The sequence below is a fragment of the Beta vulgaris genome, chromosome 5 (assembly GCF_026745355.1).
Source record: "Beta vulgaris subsp. vulgaris cultivar EL10 chromosome 5, EL10.2, whole genome shotgun sequence".
Taxonomy (NCBI): Eukaryota; Viridiplantae; Streptophyta; class Magnoliopsida; order Caryophyllales; family Amaranthaceae; genus Beta; species Beta vulgaris.
This window is the reverse complement of record NC_079206.1, coordinates 31,850,008-31,870,677: the sequence shown is the minus strand read 5'-3', so window position 1 is coordinate 31,870,677 and position 20,670 is coordinate 31,850,008. Positions and strand designations below refer to the sequence as shown.

The 20,670-nt window shown below is 37.0% G+C and overlaps 2 protein-coding genes across 2 annotated transcripts in view; one reads left to right on the top strand and one right to left on the bottom strand.

The window, feature by feature from the left end:
* Positions 1–20,670, top strand: part of LOC104893747 (probable ADP-ribosylation factor GTPase-activating protein AGD14) — a gene marked incomplete at its 5' end in the record, with an annotated part of 36,887 nt that overhangs the window by 8,219 nt on the left and 7,998 nt on the right. The window contains 4 exons of the mRNA XM_057395098.1: positions 16,588–16,683; positions 16,769–16,849; positions 18,280–18,391; positions 18,470–18,515. Coding sequence (XP_057251081.1) covers positions 16,588–16,683; positions 16,769–16,849; positions 18,280–18,391; positions 18,470–18,515 — 335 coding nt within the window. The remainder of the gene's footprint in view (positions 1–16,587; positions 16,684–16,768; positions 16,850–18,279; positions 18,392–18,469; positions 18,516–20,670) is intronic.
* On the bottom strand, positions 1,396–4,327 carry LOC130591602 (uncharacterized). The gene is made up of 3 exons (XM_057395099.1): positions 3,953–4,327; positions 2,398–2,461; positions 1,396–1,441 (listed from the first exon to the last, which is right to left on the bottom strand). Exons 1-2 carry the CDS (start codon positions 4,325–4,327, stop codon positions 2,444–2,446), a joined length of 393 nt encoding a protein of 130 aa, XP_057251082.1. The 3' UTR covers positions 1,396–1,441; positions 2,398–2,443.

Here is a 20,670-nt window from a genome sequence, read left to right as displayed (position 1 = left end):
CAAAAAGATCGGTTTTCAGTTTTTAGCTTAAAGTTAATTTTCAATGGATCCTACCTCTATATATATAATATATATATATATATATATACTTCCTCCGTTTTTTTTAGATGTTACACTTTCAAAAATTGTGGTTTTCTAGGCAAAAATTGGAGGAGTGATTAGGAGAGAATAAGTATAGGGATTAAAGGGGTGGGGACCATTGCACATGGGGGTTTAAGGGAAAGGAGGAGAGAGAAAAGAGGGACCACTAGTTGGTTCTTCCAATTCTCTATTACCTACACGCTGATGAGAGAGGGGAAGGGGAGCCAAAATTTTTGCAGCAAAACCAATTCCCTCCAAAATTTTCATAAAGTTGAAAATTTGCAAAAAATTGAAATTCAGCATTTCAAACATTGTTTAAGGCTACATTTTCCAAACTCTATCCTCTAAACCCCCAAAAATTAAATGAGGGCTTATTTCCCAAAATGAGGAGAGAGAAAATATTGTTTAGCACCATGGTTTAGTTTCTTTACAAAAATCAGATTGTTCCCACAAATCACTGCACACACATTGCACAGGAACAATTACAAAAAATTCCTACTTAATTAAGAACTGAAGTTTCCACAAAAAACTTCACACTTCAGTCTTCAAAAAATCTGGTCCAGCTTATAAACAGATGGGGTCAGCAGATGATGGAGGAGCAGGGGAGTTTTGCCTTCAAGAGCTGCTGGAAATAGAAGGCATGGAGGATGAGTTGCTGATGCATGAGATGTGGACACATTACAACAGTGATGATGACACAGAGGATGATGATGATGGAGGTACAGCAGCAGCAGATGGCAGTCAATCAGAGCAACCAAATCACCAGGGTAACCCATAACAACAAAACACAGAAATAGAACACAATGTAAGTTCAACAACCCAAAAACCACACTTAACTTTAACAAAAAGAAGAATGTTGGTTGATGACCTACTTACCTCTGAAGTAAATGGTAAATTTGCATGGGGTTTAAAAACAGCAATAGCAAAAAAGCATGGCATAAGTAGGATGACATTAGATAGGATATGTAAAGATGCAAAAAAACAGAGAGAAGCTGGGCATGCCATAGATGTGAGAAACAAAAAAGCAGGAAGATGTGTGTAACACCCCGATAATTCTCTTTTTCTAGAAAATACTTTATAATATAAAACTTAGAGAATTACCCAGGCATTATCGCCCGTGTGAAAACGTTTCGGCTTACTCAGAATTTTGCAGCGGAAAACTTACTAAAACAAAACCAACTTTATTGAACTTATGAAATAAGAGTCAAACAATGTTTGAACTGAAACACACCAATCAAAGCTAAAGTCTGAAAATATAAACTCCTAGAAACAACTTAAATACTACTATCATAAAAGCTCTCCATTCCAGATTCCCCAATGTATGCATCTTCGAACCTGTAATGTCAATGCTTTATTGACTCTGCTCCCCCGAAGGATCACCACAGGATCAATAGGCAAAGCCATGATCACACACACAAACACGCACGTAATCAGCAAAGCTGAGTACTACATATCAGACAAAAACAATCCTAAACATGATACTACACATGAATTTGCAGGGATAAATAACAACATAAATAAGTAATACTCTGCAGACGACTTTTACTGAACTAAACTTAAATTAACTTTTTATCACTTTAATGGAATAGTTATTAGACGAGTTGTCCTGCCAATAAAAATGAAATGGGGGCGCGACTCCACATTTCAGAGTGACCTGCGATATCGAGGAACCTTTGAATAAAAAGGGATGGTGATCAACCCATCCTAGAAAAGCTATGGCACGCTCACCATAACCCACCCTTATGTCCAACTCTAGACGTGCACTAGTCTAAAGTCTATAACTTATTCTCGTTTCACTTTACGTTGCATTCCTTTTAATACTTGTGATGACACCACAACAACCAAATAATACACAATTCATAATCACATAATCACAACAAAATTCCTTTTATCTTTAGATTAACAAGTGTTCACAACTTATCAATCAAGACTCCCTTTTATTTCTTTTTATCCTTTGTTGAACCCAGCCAACAGAAATCCGTACCTTTACATAGGTATAAACCAAATTACCAAATAAGATCCTCGGTTCTTATAAGATAAATTAATAAATCAAAGAATCCATGATTCCAATTTACTTACATTAATTCACTCACGAATTAATACCAAACCAAACTTAATTGCTTGCATCAAACTTCCATACAAACAAGTCATACTTAAACATATTCTTAGTTTACATGTAGCATTCAAGCAAATAACATGTAAAGCCATCTCAGTAAATCATATATATGAACTACAAGGTCCTATACATGATACTACATTAAAAAACATCCCTAGAGCATGGTTTCTAACCATTTAGCACGTAGACTATGTACGTACCTCGTATAAACGTTACGGTAGGCCACTTTTAAGCACTAAAAGTCCCCTACAGTGAATTCTCCGCCTAAAACAACCAAGAAATCGAATAAATACTTGTACTAAAAAAATACAGCAACTTTAAAATTTCCCAAACCCTTTTAAACTTCTTTAAAAATCGCTTTTATAATTTAAACTCTCATTATTTTTAATCCCTAGTATAGATAAACTATTCTAGTGATTAAAAACCTTAAAATATTAACTTTCTGAATTTCCAGCAACTATAAAATTTTCTAAACCTTCTGAAAATATTTTAAATGAATATAAAAATCGTATTCCAATCAAAATCATATTCATACTCTAAATATGCGATTTCTAGTGATTTAAAACCCTAAAAATCACATCTTTCATGATTAAAACTAAAAATAATAAATCTGAAATTTTCTTTTATACATATGATCCGAAAAATACATATTTCATAATAAAATAATAACTCAAATCGAAATCATGCAATATATAATAAAATAAAATAAAAATTGAACTTTAATGGAATCTTAAAGGAGAAGTAAAGAAAACAACCAAAATAAGAGGAGGAAGAAGGGCGCCGGACTGAAAAGCAGCAAGAGCACGGCGGCAGCAGCTTTTTCGGCTTCAAAAAATATGTTTGTGACGTTTCTTGTTCAACAAGAAACGTTACTTAGCGAAGAAGAAACGATTTTTGAGAGAAAAGATGGAATCACGCACAAGAGGAAGAGGAGAGAGAAAATGTCGAGTGAGGGAGAGAGAATTCGAAATCACGTGCAAGTGAGGAGAGAGAAAATAAGTGTAGGGCAAAAATTCGGGTTTTAGGATATTTAAATAGGCTAATCCTATTGGGCTTAGGAAAAGGAAAGAATTCAATAATTAAAACAATAGGCTAATCCTATTGGGCTTAGGAAAAGGATTTCAATAATTAAACTTTGATGACTAACAAGATGGGCTTGTTAGGACTTTAGTCATCAAATTCCTTTCCCTTTTTATTTCTTTTGGGCTTTTGATTCCATTAAGTTTCTTTTCAAATATACTTTTAATAATTAAACTCTTATTTAAAACCGCTTAATTAAAATTTACAAACTTTATTAAGCTTAGAAAAATATTTTTAGTTGACTTTTAAAATAGTCAACCCTTTTTAAAAGTCAAATCATTTTCCAAACTATTTGGATTTAATATAATTACATAAATAACTTAATATATTTATGAAAATCCTTTAAAAATGTGGGGGATTACAGTCTACCCCCCTTAAAAGAAGTTTCGTCCCGAAACTTAACACAAAACCCTCTTGTTTTCGAAAGTCTGAACTCATCATTTCGAAAATCTTTGAAGAAAAGATAGTGCCTCTGTGCACTTTCCCATTTTTAAACACTTGTTACTTACGAACACTTTTCTTATGCGGAGACTCTACTTCTTTTGCACTAACATGTGCAAATTGCCCAACATAGGCATACATATACATGAAAATGTCATAAAAATAGACAAAAAGCGCGAAATTTATCGCATTCTACCCCCCTTAAAGAAAACGAGTTACGCCCTCGTAACTCACCTCAAGGAATAGGTCTGGATACTTTTTCTTCATATCCTCTTCGGCTTCCCACGTTGCCTCTTCTGACTCGTGGTTAGACCAAAGAACTTTGACAATATGCACATCCTTGTTACGCGTACTACGCACTTTCCTGTCGAGAATCTTGACAGGTCTTTCCTCATAAGTGAGGCTACTATCTATCTGCACTCGTTCAGGCTCTAACACATGGCGCTCATCAGGGATATAGCGCTTCAATTGGGATATGTGAAACACATCGTGCATCTTTTCAAACTCCATTGGCAATGCCAATCTATAAGCTACTTTCCCAATGCGCTCCAAAATTTCATATGGGCCTACATATTTAGCACTCAGCTTGCCCTTTTTCCCAAATCGCATAACGCCTTTGGTGGGTGATACTTTCAGGAATACTTTATCACCTACAGCGAACTCATCTTCGCGCCGCTTTAAGTCTGCGTAACTCTTCTGCCTATCTTGCGCAGCTTGAATTCTAGCCTGAATCAATCTAACGTTTTGACGGTCTCCTCAATGAATTCTGTCCCCAAAACTACATTCTCACTATAGTCGTTCCAGCAAATGGGACTTCTACACTTCCGACCATATAACGCCTCAAAAGGTGCCATCTTGATACTCGCATGGTAACTATTATTGTAAGAGAACTCAATCAAATCTAATTGGTCCTCCCAACTTCCTTGAAAATCTATAGCACAAGCTCGCAACATGTCTTCCATAGTTTGGTTAGTCCGCTCAGTCTGACCATCGGTCGCAGGGTGAAAGGCGGTACTCATCTTTAATGTTGTCCCAAGGTTTGCTTGTACCTTCTTCCAAAACTTAGATAGAAATCTAGAGTCACGGTCTGAAATAATGTCCTTTGGGACTCCGTGCAATCTCACTACATGCTTGATATAGGTTGTAGCGAGTTGCTTCTTCTTCCATGTCTCCTTAATAGGTATGAAAATAGCGGACTTGGTCAGTCTATCCACTATAACCCAAATGGTATCATTTCCACTCCTCGACTTGGGTAAGGCAGTCACAAAGTCCATAGAAATCGAATCCCACTTCCATCCAGGAACCTCTAGTGGTTGGACTGTCCCCATGGGCCTCTTATGGTCTATCTTCACTTTCTGACAGGTTAGACACTTAGACACATACTCGGCTACCTCTCGTTTCATGTTCGGCCACCAATATATCACCTTAAGATCCTTATACACTTGTCACCCCCAGGGTGCACAGAATACGGAGTATATGCCCTCATCCATAAGACGTCTCTTTAGATCGTTACACTTCTGTGGTACACACCACCGTCCCTTAAACCTTAGACTCCCATCCTCATGAATCTTGAAGTCTACTCCTTACCTTGCTTCATTTTCTCTTTTATCTTATCTAGATGCTCATCCCCAACTTGACCCTCAATGATCTCATCGAAAATTGACACTCCCAAAGAAAGATTACTGAGTCTGCCTCACTTTCCCCAGGATTTAAAATTTCTAGGTTCAACCTTTGCATATCTCTACACAACTCCTCAGGAACTATCAAAGTACTAAGCTATGACTCGATTTCCTACTCAAGGCGTCAGCAACCACATTGGCTTTCCCTCATGATACTGGATGTCTAGATCGTAATCCTTAATCAACTCTAGCCATCTCCTTTGTCTCATATTCAAGTCTTTTTGGGTAAATATGTATTTCAAGCTCTTATGGTCTGTGAATATCTTGCAGGTTGCCCCATAAAGATAATGTCTCCAAATCTTCAATGCAAATACAATGGCAGCTAACTCTAGATCATGGGTAGGGTAATTAGCCTCATAGGGTTTCAGTTGACGCGATGCATAAGCTATTACCTTCCCATTCTGTTGCAATACACAACCCAAACCATTCTTCGAAGCATCACTATAGACCTCAAATCCCTCATTCCCATCAGGTAGGGTTAAGACAGGTGCAGTGGTTAGACGATCTTTCAAGATCTGGAAGGCTTCCTCACACTTCTCATTCCACTCAAACTTGGTCTCCTTTTTCATTAAATTCGTCATAGGTCTGCTATCTTCGAGAAATCCTCACAAATCTCCTATAATAGCCAGCTAAACCCAAGAAACTTCTAATGTCAGTCACACTCTTTGGAGTTGGCCACTCACTCACAGCTTGAATCTTAGCAGGATCTACAGAACTCCTTCCTTAGACACAAAATGACCCAAGAATGCTACTTTCTCCAAACGAAATCCACACTTAGAGAACTTGGCATATATTGGTTCTTCCTCAAGGTTTCAAGATAATCCTCAAATGTTCATCGTGTTCGGTTTCATTCCTCGAATAAATCAAAATGTCATCGATGAAAACCACTACGAACTTATCTAAAAATCTGAAAGATTCTATTCATCAAATCCATAAATATAGCAGGAGCATTGTTAACCCAAATGGCATTACAGTGAACTCGTAGTGACCATAACGCGTTCTAAAGCAGTCTTAGGTACATCCTTATCAGCTACCCTCAACTGGTGATATCCTGAACGTAAGTCAATCTTCGAGAACACACTAGCTCCGTTCAATTGATCGAATAGGTCATCTATTCTAGGCAAAGGGTACTTGTTCTTGATGGTAACATTATTCAACTCCCTATAGTCATACATAATCTCATACTCCCATCCTTTTTCTTCACGAACAAAACAGGAGCTCCCCAAGGCGATGCACTAGGTCTGATATAACCCTTATCCAAAAGTTCTTGCAATTGCGTCTTTAACTCACTCATCTCAGGAGGTGCCATTCTATAAGGTGCCTTAGATATAGGTGCAGTTCCAGGAACTAAGTCTATGGTAAACTCGACAGCTCTTGCAGGCGGCATACCTGAAATTTCACTCGGAAATACGTCCATAAACTCATTCACTATTGGAACATCCTCAAGTTTTAACTCAGCTTCTTTACTCACATCTTGCACACTACAGAAAAACAGCTCACACCCCTTTCTCATCAACTTCTGCACTTGTAGAGCAGAGATCACCCAAAGTTTTTAGGTTTCCCAAATCGTCTATATGAGGTAAATTTTCCCGAAGGGTTTCTCAACACTACTTTCTGGACTTCACAATCGATCCTGGCCTTGTAATGACTCAACCAGTTCATCCCAAGAATCACATCTAAATCTCCTAAGTTAAACTCGATAAATCGGAGGAAAGACACTCCCTCCTATCTTCAAAGGTAAGTTCTTAAACAACTTAGTACACTTAACGACTTCCCCAGTAGGAATACTAACAGACAATCAATTGACTCATACTCCACCAATCCCAGACTCTTTAAAACAGAAGGCGAAATAAAAGAATAAGTAGCCCCCGAATCGAATAACGTTTTAACGAAAACTGAGTTGATAGAGAAATTACCAGTTACCACATCCGCAGATCTCTCTGCCTCGTTATGACTCATCACGAACACTTTTCCTGCAGGTTTGTTCTGGGTAGATTATCATTGCTAGTAGGCCTACTATGGTTTCCTTGGTTATTCTGACCTCCAGGCTTAGGACCCTGGTTCCCTATTTGATTAGACCCTGGCTAGCCTGATTACCTTCCCTGATTCTCAGATCCTTTCCATGCTTGCGTAGCACTCAAACTCTCTTGACCCTTCTTCTGGCAGTAATGACAAGTCACAGTCTCCCTTACAGTCCCCCAGGATGGTTTTTGTTGCACTTCTTACAATGGTAACCCTTTCAGGTCTACCCTGACTACGTTATCCTGGTTGTTCTTCCTTGAAATTCCCATTCCCATTCCGGTTTTTCTTAAATTGTTTTGGTTTCCCCAGTACTACCTCCTTTCTCTTTCACCAACTATTCCAGCCTTCTTATCCTTCTCGATTGCAACCCATAAATATGAGAAGCTCTCCCATACACACATCTAAGATGTAAAGGTTCACCCCCTAACCCAACTGGATCTCATCAGTCAACCCTGTTCGAACCTCTGAGCCTTAAGTCCTCAGTAGCTACAACCTCAGGTGCAAACCTAGACAAGGCTATGAACTTACTATAGTATTCAGAAATGGTCATACTACCCATTCTAAGGTTGATGAACTCTTGGGCTTTCTGCTTCCTCATGAAGGCAGGGTAAAACTTTCCTCTCAGCACAATCACAAAGGCTTCCCAATTGAATCCCTCAGCAGCACTCAATCTAGCCCCTTTTCTCTCCACCACAAGTCAGCCTCATCTTTAGGTATAAAACAGCTTGTCCTACTCTCATGTCAGCAGGGCAATTCACTACCTCAAACAACTTTTCAAATTCCCTAATCCAGTTTTCTAGGAAAGTAGGGTCAGCTTGTCCCTTAAAGTAAGGTGGTTTCACTTTGGACAGTCTTTCAAACATTTCTCCAGCAGTCTCTGGACGTTCAACCTTGTCCTGGTTCAGTTTCTCCGCCAAGAGGCGAATAGCGTCAGCTAGTTCAGTGTTGTTAGCCATTCTACTTCGGGACCTGAAAGTAATATAACTCTACTCAGGCTCCAGAAAACTAGTATAGCATCTAAGCAAGACAATACTTGATTTGATCACTAAGGATCGCATCACATACAATTTCACTAAGTTTCAACATGGAATGTTCACTAATATTCATACAGTTGTTCACAAGTAAATTCATAGTCACATGAATTTAGGCAAGAAAATTGTAATCACATGATGAAATAATAAATAAAAAAAAATATTCCCCATTACGTGTCCAAAATAAATTTTTACTCCTTGAACTAAACAAACTAAAATTTATTCTTCCATAGAAGGGAAAAGAAAAATGTGAAATAAAATAACACACTAGTATATATATATATTTCCTAAAATGCTAATCCTATAAAACACCTTTGTCTGTTGGCATATACCCAACCTTATTCTTTTAACTAAAACCTTATGTACCTCTATATATATATATATAAAAAAAAAATATCTATAAGTTTATAACCTATGGCACTACACTGCCATCCTTGTCCTTATCTTCCTTATATTGTTGAGGTACAAAGTCTTCATCACTAACTTCGTCCTCTTCGTCAGTCTCATAGTAGTCAACGAATTTCCTCTTGATCTTAGACTGCCTAGTAGGTATGGTGTCCAATCTTCCTCAGGTTCAGATTCCACCCTCATACATGCATCATATATGTCTTCTTGGTAGTTCCTCTAGCATGATCCATTTCTATGATGACTTCATCATCCCTAGCATAGTGTCTCCTCAAGATGCGACGCATTATCCAATGCAGTTCTTCATATTCTCTATGGTCAATGGGTGGATGATGGTCGTCGTCTTCATCGTCAGTCAGGACGATAGGGTTAAAGTAGTTTCCTAATTTGCAGCCATAATAGTAGAGCTACATCACAATAACCCAAAAGGTTTAGCACTCTTCCTTAACGTATTCCCACCAAGAATCAAAGAATAAGAAAACAAAGAGCATGTACAATATAACACTTTAATAGGCAAAAAGGATATAACAATTAGCAGGAAAGAAAACATTCATGCATCGTTAGTAGGGAAGAAAAATAATAATGCACTTATTTGCAGGGAAGAAAATTTATAATGATGCTGAACTAAATTTTCAATGCAAGCATATAATATTTTTATCCTATATGCCCTTCCTATACTACCCATTCTCACAATGTCATGTTGTAAACCCTTAAAGGTATGAAAATAATGCAGGCACTTTTTATAATAACATTACTTTTGTGCCTAAATAAATTTTCTAAAAAAAAATTTCGAACTCAAACATTCGAAAAAAAATTTTACTCGACACAAATTTTTTTTTTTTTTTTTTTTTATTCGGCTCCAAAAAAAATTTCCGAAAACGAAACGACAAAAATTTCGAACTCCTCGACTTTCGGAAAACGAAATTTCCGAACTAATTTCCGAATAAAAAATTCGGTTCTAAAAAAAAATTTTGATCCTCAAAATATTTGTGTTCATCTTTCGAAATGAAACGTAGGAGAATACTAAGGTTTCCTTCAAATAATCAATAAGCTAGGTAACTTAAGAAGCTAAAGTCACTTAATAAGCTAGTTAGTTAGGCGCCTATAAGTCTTAAACTAACCTAAAGCTCCGATACCACTTTGTAACACCCCGATAATTCTCTCTTTCTAGAAAATACTTTATAATATAAAACTTAGAGAATTACCCAGGCATTATCGCCCGTGTGAAACGTTTCGGCTTACTCAGAATTTTGCAGCGGAAAACTTACTAAAACAAAACCAACTTTATTAAACTTATGAAATAAGAGTCAAACAATGTTTGAACTGAAACACACCAACTCAAAGCTAAAGTCTGAAAATATAAACTCCTAGAAACAACTTAAATACTACTATCACAAAGCCTCTCCATTCCAGATTCCCCAATGTATGCATCTTCGAACCTGTAATGTCAATGCTTTTTGACTCTGCTCCCCGAAGGATCACCACAGGATCAATAGGCAAAGCCATGATCACAACACAACAAGCACGTAATCAGCAAAGCTGAGTACTACATATCAGACAAAATAATCCTAAACATGATACTACACATAATTGCAGGATAAATAAAACATAAATAAGTAATACTCTGCAGACGACTTTACTGAACTAACTTAAATTACTTTTTATCACTTTAATGGAATAGTTATTAGACGAGTTGCTGCAATAAAAATGAAATGGGGCGCGACTCCACATTTCAGAGTGACCTGCGATATCGAGGAACCTTTGAATAAAAGGGATGGTGATCAACCCATCCTAGAAAAGCTATGCACGCTCACCATAACCCCAACCCTTATGTCCAACTCTAGACGTGCACTAGTCTAAAGTCTATAACTTATTCTCGTTTCACTTTACGTTGCATTCTTTTAATACTTGTGTGACACCACAACAACCAAATAATACACAATTCATAATCACATAATCACAACAAAATTCCTTTTTATCTTTAGATTAACAAGTGTTCACAACTTATCAATCAAGACTCCTTTTATTCTTTTTATCCTTTGTTGAACCAGCCAACAGAAATCCGTACCTTTACATAGGTATAACCAAACTTACCAAATAAGATCCTCGGTTCTTATAAGATAAATTATAAACTCAAAGAATCCATGATTCCAATTTACTTACATTAATTCACTCACGAATTAATACCAAACAAACTTATTGCTTGCATCAAACTTCCATACAAACAAGTCATACTTAAACATATTCTTAGTTTACATGTAGCATCAAGCAAATAACATGTAAAGCCATCTCAGTAAATCATATATATGAACTACAAGGTCCTATACATGATACTACAAATTAAAAACATCCCTAGAGCATGTTTCTAACCATTTAGCACGTAGACTATGTACGTACCTCGTATAAACGTAACGGTAGGCCATTTTAAGCACTAAAAGTCCCCTACAGTGAATTCTCCGCCTAAAACAACCAAGAAATCGAATAAATACTTGTACTAAAAAAATACAGCAACTTTAAAATTTCCCAAACCCTTTTAAACTTCTTTAAAAATCGCTTTTATAATTTAAACTCTCATTATTTTTAATCCCTAGTATAGATAAACTATTCTAGTGATTAAAAACAATTAAAAACCTTAAAATATTAACTTTCTGAATTTCCAGCAACTATAAAATTTTCTAAACCTTCTGAAAATATTTTAAATGATATAAAAATCTATTCCAATCAAAAATCATATTCATACTCTAAATATGCGATTTCTAGTGATTTAAAACCCTAAAAATCACATCTTTCATGATTAAAATAAAAATAATAAATCTGAAATTTTCTTTTATACATATGATCCGAAAAATACATATTTCATAATAAAAATAATAACTCAAATCGAAATCATGCAAATAATAATAAAATAATAATAAAAATTGGAACTTTAATGGAATCTTAAAGGAGAAGTAAAGAAAACAACCAAAATAAGAGGAGGAAGAAGGGGCGCCGGACTGAAACAGCAGCAAGGACGGCGGCAGCAGCTTTTTCGGCTTCAAAAAATGTTTGTGACGTTTCTTGTTCAACAAGAAACGTTACTTAGCGAAGAAGAAACGATTTTTGAGAGAAAAGATGAATCACGCACAAGAGGAAGAGGAGAGAGAAAATGTCGAGTGAGAGAGAGAGATTTCGAAACTCACGTGCAAGTGAGGAGAGAGAAAATAAGTGTAGGGCAAAAATTCGGGTTTTAGGATATTTAAATAGGCTAATCCTATTGGGCTTAGGAAAAGGAAAGAATTCAATAATTAAAACAATAGGCTAATCCTATTGGGCTTAGGAAAAGGATTCAATAATTAAACTTTGATGACTAACAAGATGGGCTTGTTAGGACTTTAGTCATCAAATTCCTTTCCCTTTTTATTTCTTTTGGGCTTTTGATTCCATTAAGTTTCTTTTCGAATATACTTTTAATAATTAAACTCTTATTTAAAACCGCTTAATTAAAATTTTACAAACTTTATTAAGCTTAGAAAAATATTTTAGTTGACTTTTAAAATAGTCAACCCTTTTTAAAAGTCAAATCATTTTCCAAACTCCTTTGGATTTAATATAATTACATAAATAACTTAATATATTTATGAAAAATCCTTTAAAAATGTGGGGGATTACAATGTGGTAGGAAGCTTAAAGTATATGATGACAAATGGCTTCAGTCAGTCCCACTTAATCTGAGGACAAGTATAAGGGCATTTGCTGGATATCTTAAAATCCCCCCTCCACTGTTTACAGTCTACTGAAACGGGGCAAGCTGAGAAGTCACACTAGCAGTACCCACCCAAAACTGACTGAAGATCATAAGATTCAAAGAATGAAGTGGGTGTTACAACACATATTACCAGCAACAAGGACACAACCACCTAAATTTGTTGACATGCAAAATGTTGTTCACATAGATGAGAAGTGGTTTTATTTAAGTCCAGATATGAGAAGGTTTTATTTGCTTCCTGCTGAAGATGACCCTTATAGTTGCTGTCAGTCCAAGAGGTTTAAGATAAAAGCCATGTTCATGTGTGCCACATCTAGACCTATTAAGGACAGTGAGGGAAGGATGATACATGATGGGAAATTTGGTATCTACCCTTTTGTTGAGTATGCAAGAGCTAAATATTCAACAAAAAACAGAAGGGCAGGTACTATGTTGACAAAGGCAATTGAAAGTGTTACACTACCAGTTATGAGGGATATGATAGTTAACACTATCATACCTGCCATAATGAGGAATTGGCCAGAAGGTGTGTCCAAAGAAATCTACATACAACAAGACAATGCTAGACCTCACATTCATGCATCAGACCCACAATTTATTGCAGCAGCAACTCAGAATGGATTCAATATCCAACTCATCAATCAGCCAGCTCAGTCCCCTGACTTAAATGTGCTAGACTTGGGGTGTTTTAGAGCAATTCAGGCACTACAATATCAATCATTTCCTAAGAACCTAGATGAACTGATTTTAAGAGTGCAGGACTGTTATGATTTCTTTGACCCAGAAGTTTTGAAGTACACTTGGTTGCAATTACAATATGTTATGGTAGAAATATTAAAGTGCAAAGGGGGGAACAATTTCAAGAATCCACACCATGCAAAGAGAAAGTTAGAGAGATTGGGATTACTTCCAGAAAATGTAACAGTGGACCAAGCTGTGATAGATGAGGCAGTTACATACTTGAATGAGAGGTTTGTGAATGTAGGAGAAGCATTTGACTACTTAGATGCACATCAAGAGTAGAATGGGCAGAAGATGTGGCAAGTTTTTTTTGAACATAACTACACTGTGTATGAATGAAAAGAATGGGGAGCAACTTTTTGGTATATATCTAGTATAGAAGAAGATGAAGGATCTACTTGCACAAATACACAGGATCTACTTTTTGTTAAAGATTATAGACAACATGAAGCAACACTTCTAAGCAAACCAGAAAGTTTTTTGGGGGTTCTTGTTTAGTTATTAGACTATTTTGTACATGTTGAAGGACTGGTTTGTATAAGCAGTGATGCAAGCATTTAATGAAGTCAAGCAATTATGGTTGTTTTTATTCTTTTGCATGTCAACAAGTTTAAAGTAAGGTGTGTGTTTTTAAAATCCATCAGGGTTAATTCAATGGCTCATTGAGGAAGCAATGGATGATTTAAAACCTCAACTTATTGGCTTAACACCAATAAGGAGCAAATCATCTATTGCTCTTCAAGCCCAATGTATGAGTCCCTTCATCATTTGGATTTTACTTTTTAAAATACATTTGGGAATCAAGGGGGGAAGCAAGAGGGACTCATTGTGTAAACAGTGGGGGACTTAACTTAACTCAGCACCCAAAAACAGAAGGCAACCAAAAAACACAAGGCAACCAAAAACAGAAGTACATCATTAGCCATTTGTTCATCCTCAAACCTCCTATCCAAACCAACACCCATAGGCTTCCCAAAAATACATGCCAACCACATACACAAGGCAACCAAAAACAACCAACCAAAATACACAATCCAACCAAAAACAGCCAACCAAAATACACAATCCAACCAAAAACAGAAGCCTACCAAAATCAGAACCCAACCAACAGTTTCATAGGCAACCAAAAACAGCGAACCAAAATATTCATAGGCAACCAAATACACAATCCAACCAAAAAATATTCATACCCAACCAAATACACAAGGCAACCAAAAACATAAGGCAACCAAAATACACAATCCAACCAAAAACAGAAGCCTACCAAAATCAGAACTCAACCAACAGTTTCATAGGCAACCAAAAACAGCCAACCAAAATATTCATAGGCAACCAAATACACAATCCAACCAAAAAATATTCATACCCAACCAAATACACAAGGCAACCAAAAACATAAGGCAACCAAAATACACAATCCAACCAAAAACAGAAGCCTACTAAAATCAGAACCCAACCAACAGTTTCATAGGCAACCAAAAACAGCCAACCAAAATATTCATAGGCAACCAAATACACAATCCAACCAAAAAATATTCATACCCAACCAAATACACAATCCAACCAAAAACATAAGCCAACCAAAAACATAACCCAACCAACAGATTTATAGGCAACCCCAAATCAGACCCCAAGCAACATATTTATAGGCATCCAAAAACACAATCCATCCAAAATAATTTCATAGGCAACCAATAATAGGCAACAGCAAACCAATAGGAATTTCAGGGACTCAAATTAATTAAAAGGCAACGAAAAACAGAAGGCAATTAAAAGAGTTAGGATGATAGAACCTCAGGGAGTCAAAGTACTCTCCTTTCTCCTGATAAGGAAGCAATGAGTATCAGGATCAAGTTCTGATGAAGTGCAGGGACTCATTGGAATTTCAAGCTCACCCCCACCATCCTCAGCCTCCTCCTCATCCAGCAGTTCTTCAACCACATCGAACACCTTAAAACCCCCATCAGACTCAACATACATAGCATAAACAGTGCCTTCATCGTCGTAGACGTTGAAGGACTTAGAAGCACAACCCAAACACTGACATCTGTCCTTCCTCTTACACCCCACAATTTCCTTCTCCTTCTCCTTCCCCTTATCCTTCTCATTCTCCTTCACCTCTTGAACTTTACCATTTTTCCCAACAGTGTAAAAACACGGAGCCTTTAAAGCACAAACAATCTCATGGGTAGAACGGAGAATTTCCTTACCTTTTCCCCCATCCCCTTCTTCCTCAACCCTAGATCTAGGCCTCAACCTCTGTGAAATAGGTCTGGGGTCAAAGATCGTCTTAACTTGGGGACTCATTTTTTTAGGGTTGGAAGAAGAAGAGGGACGGAATTCCCTTGGTAACCCCGTAACCTGATAAAACTCATCAACCACCACACCCAAAGCCTTGAAGGCATAAGGGCGAAGCAAGTGCTTTGCATCTCCACTGTCATAGAGCCTCCTTGGCCAAGGAGACCCAGTCTGCAATGCAAGCATCAACTCGCGAATAGAGTCAGACTCATCAGCATTGTCAGTTTCGAACAAGGCGTCAACAAGGGGTTGGAGGTCAGGCACAAAATTCTTCGGCATTTTTCTAGGGTTTTTTTCAAGAACTTTTGAGGGGAGATTTGAAGAGAAATCGAAAGTTTCAAGAGAAGAATGGAGAAATCGAAAGTTTTAAGGGGAGATTTGAAGAGGAAGTGAAGAAATCTAGAGAGAGAAAATGAAGTACAGTAGAGAGAGGAAGAGAAGATCAGAAGAGGAGAAATGAAAGTGGAGAGAGAGAAGATGAAGTTCGTATTTTAGGGTTAGGGAATTGGAGTGGTTGGGGAAGAACTTTAATGGGGGGGATGAATCAGTGGGGGGGGGGGGTTGAATCTATTAAATTATCATGGGGAAGATGAAAAGGTAGTTGGGGGTTTTAATTTTGGTGGGAATGGTTAAAATCTGATTAGATTAGGTAGGGATTTAATAGGGTAGATTAAGAGTGTTTTAATTTTTAAATGGGTAGTTAGTAAGGGTAATATGGACATTTCACAAGGCAAAAGTTACTAAATAAGGAAATTTTAAAAAGTGTAACATCTATTTAAAACCATGCAATTTTAGGAAAGTGTAACATCTAAAAAAACGGAGGAAGTATATATATATATATAATATATATATATATATATATATATATATATTATGAAGTTTGAGAGAAAAGGTGCGGATAGACTATTATTTCTTCTCTTGAAAGCATGTCTGGAATTTTATTTGCAGGATTCTAGTATAGATGGGCTTCAGCAAATTGCACCTACTGAAGGATTCTCATTTCCAATATTACCATCATTCGTTGAACCAATGCATCCTTTCATGGTTGGTTTTGTGTCCTTTTTTCTCCCAAATTTTAGACAGAAATCCCTTGCACTTTCCTCTAAGTTTATGAGTTTTGTTTTGGCAGAGTGATGAAGCAAGTGCTCGGCAGAATTCTGTTAATCCGTTTGATGTGCCATTTGATTCTGAATTGGAAGCACACAATTCGGTAGGTACACATGTCTTTGAAGAATTTTGAATTTGAGTTGCATGTTATTGATTTGGTTACCTATTACGAGTAGCTATGAGTTGCAATAAAAAAAAAAATACAGAGGAAGTATATAAAAAGAAATCTAATTTGGTAAAATATATAGTTGGTGTGAAAAGCAGATAAGTAAGTTTTTGTTGGGAAAAACAACAAGAATAATCCCAATTATGGGGCCTTCTCATTCTAATCCAAATTATTGTTTATTATAGAATAATCCCTACTTTATAGGTATCCTTTTCAAAACATCAAGATGACCAGTGACCTGTGGAACCAGTTTCTAGTTTGTTAATCCTTTCCCACCCCTCTCTCTTTCTTCCCTCCCTCCACTCCACTTGAACCCCCATCCGCCGCACCATCCCCGCAAGCCCACCGCACAGCTAGACCACCGCCACCATCTCACCCTACCTGACCCGAACAAGCCACCTGAACAAAATCAGCCCTATTGCACCACTTGCACAAGGAGGGAGGGAAAGGAGGAAGGATGAAAGGGAGGCAGAGAGGGAGAAGAGAGAGTTTGCCTGAGGCGTCGGTGCGCAGCGGCAGTCTGAGAGGGCTGCAGTCGGCTGCTAATGGTGGTGGATGTTGGTGGTTCCCGGTGGCAGCGCAGCAAGGAGAGAGAGCGAGGCATAGAGAGAGAAAGTGAGGCCACCAATTCCACCCTCTCTAGCAACATAAATCACCCACCACATTGCCATTCCCACCTTGCCAATTAGTAGAAAGATGTCCACGTCTGTGAGCTCGCATTAGAGCTACTGGGAAGTGGGGTTGAGGAAGAGTGATAATATTACTGTGATGGGTGGTGGAGGAGAGACAACGAAGAGGGGAGAGGGAAAAACGAAGAGGAGGAAGATGATGAGTATTTATGGTGTAATGGATTGGTTTTGATATGGTATTTAATGAGAGTTTTGAACGGTGGTGGGCTGCGAGGAGATGTGGTGGTGGCTATGGTGAACAGATTCAGCGAGGGAGGGAAATCAGGGAAGAAGAGGAACTGAAAAAAAAAATGCATAATAAAAGTAGATGAATTAGATAAAAAAAATAATAACCAGCCAATTAAGACATAAGACATCAGCCTCTTTAAACTGTTTAACACAATGGGAAGACTGTTTTGAGAAGGGTGATTACATAATTAGGATCTTACTCCTGAATTGGTAGGGCAAAATGCTATCTAGCTCTCCGTCCTAGCGGAAGTAGGACCTTAGATATGCCCTTTCCCTCAGATGCTTAAGAGATTACAGAGTTTTTCTTAATTATCTATTCACACTTCGCAGCTGATGAGGCTGTCTTTGTCATTGGTTAGGTGTCATTGCCATCAGTTAGGTGTTCAAAAAAGCTAGGTGGTCTTACTTGATTATGCGGTTAAGTTGGTTTTGTCTGTGTTATAATTGTAGTTTTTGGACATGAGTACTCTTCAAGCTGCACTTCCCAATAAGTCGCTACCACCCTCGTATATGAGTAGCATAAACGAGCCATGGTTTCCAGGAAATTCTGTGGCTTCTCCAGGTAACTCTTTGTCTTGTTTCCACCACTTGATGTATGGCGTATTAAAATCAACGGAATCTGATTTATTGGTTTCAGCAGGTGGGATTTCATACATGACAGTACAGGCTCCAAGCTCTCAGTTGCAGTAAGATATCTCCTCCCTTACTATTTATTCTGAAAGAAGATTCTTTATGCTTGTAATCAGTAGTTTGTTTTTGAAAAATCTACTTGAGGAGAAATGATAGTCTCCATACTCTCCTATATGTTGGTGTGTTCATAATGAGAATGTTTTATCTCCTTACCTTTTACTTTTGGTAGTAAAATGGCAGAGGAAGAAATGCTAGTGTATGGGGGGAATCCTTTCCCAAGTCCTTTTCCTCATAATTGATCCCAGACATCACATTTTCTTGCTCCTTTTTCCACTTCTCTAGGGTAGACTCTTCAATTTACCAAAAGTAACTCATAACTGTACTGTGATACTTGAACCTCTACATGGTCTGATACTAATACACAAGTCCAAATATCATAGGTATGGTGTTTTCAGACCTTCCACCTTGAATTAGGCTGAGTTGTGAACTAAAGGTTGATGTTTTAAGAGGCTGCATTGTGGTCTTTATACTCTCTTATATGGTTTGATATATGATACAAACCCTCCTAATAGGAGAGGCACAATAGGAATATCAGGCAACACTCGCGCTTCCTTTCGGGCATACATCACCAAACTATTCTCCTTTCTCCTTTAGGTGTGTGAGATTACCTCATTTAGTTGCAAATTTCTCCATGCAATGAACACCACACCTAAGCGAAGAACGAATTCAAGCACCGAGGAAAATACATCAAGGACAAACACACCAACCTACAGCACGAGACACGGTAAGAGCGTCTCCGGTCTCATGCGGAGAGGGGCAAGGAGCAATGCCTTATTGTTCTATTGTAGAGATGCATGTCAGAGGTTATTTGATTTGAATTCAAAGATGACCAAATTTCACCCGTTTCTTTTTAAATGACTTTTTTAAGTGACTGAGGGACAAAGTGGGGGGAAAGCTAAGGAGGGTAGAGAGAGAAAGTTGGGACTACTTGTTTAACCAATCAAATTTGAGTATTGAATGAAATAAGTAGGTGAAACATTTAAATAATGGAACTTGGAACTGCATTTAGGAAATCAGTCACTTATTGTGACATTTCCAAATAACGGAAGTTAGACACTTAAAAGAGAAACAAAGGAAGTATTACCTAAGCCGTAATGTATACATTTTGAGCAAAAAGGCTCTTAGTTGCATGAAGTATCTTCCGTTTCATCCACAAATCAAATCTCCAATATGGAAAAGACCCTAATTCACAAATTAAGGTTGTAGTTCGTTCATTATATTTGATAGCTGTGGGCTTACTATCTAGCAGAGATTACCAGCGAGCGTCTGAGTGTTGTTGCTGCCTTGCTGGTGAAGAGTTTTCGGATCTCCATCTCTCTTTTCTCTTTATGTCATCTATATCATTCTTCTTTCGTCCTCTTTGATATTCTCCTTTTCGAGGTGAGGTATTTGAAAGTCACTTTGGCCATTACTTTTTACTAATATATAAATTTTAATGCTAGTAACTTAGTATATAAGATGATGTTGGATTTGGATATGACTCAACATATATTTTTGTAAAATATCAACTTTTTATAATTTTTGCCAATAGATACTCCACTGGTCCCATATTAATGATACACTTCCCATTTTATATTATTCGTCAAACAATTATTGATACACTTCCTAAAATAGTAGACAAACATCTTGGTAAACTCAACCTTCAAAAACCCGAGGCCTATAATCCACTAGCTATAATAAATAAATATCCAACTACTCATGATCAACACTAGAATAAGAAGTCAATTAAACGTCTAAAACTTTCTGCCGTTCAAAGTGTATTGATCAATCTAGGACAGATGGAGTAATTAAATAAAACTATAGTTAAATTTGTGTATTGGTATGTTTTAAAGTCATATATATATATACATATGTATATATATATATATATGTATATATATATATGTATATGTATATATATATATGTATATGTATATATATATATGTATATGTATATATATATATATGTATAGGAATGAGATCTCGTGAAAACTATCTTTAGGCTGAAAACTGAAAACAAGGGTAACTTTTAACCCCTTTAGGGTAACTTTTAACACTTTTAGGATAACTTTTGCCAGTTTTGGGGTAACTTTATTATATTAAGGGTAGTTATATATATTTGAAGGATAACTTTATTTATTATAAGACTAAATATTACCACTTTTAGGATAA

Excerpts from the sequence above, each read along its gene's own strand:
- LOC130591602 (XM_057395099.1), bottom strand. The coding sequence starts at position 4,327 with ATGCGATTTGGGAAAAAGGGCAAGCTGAGTGCTAAATATGTAGGCCCA.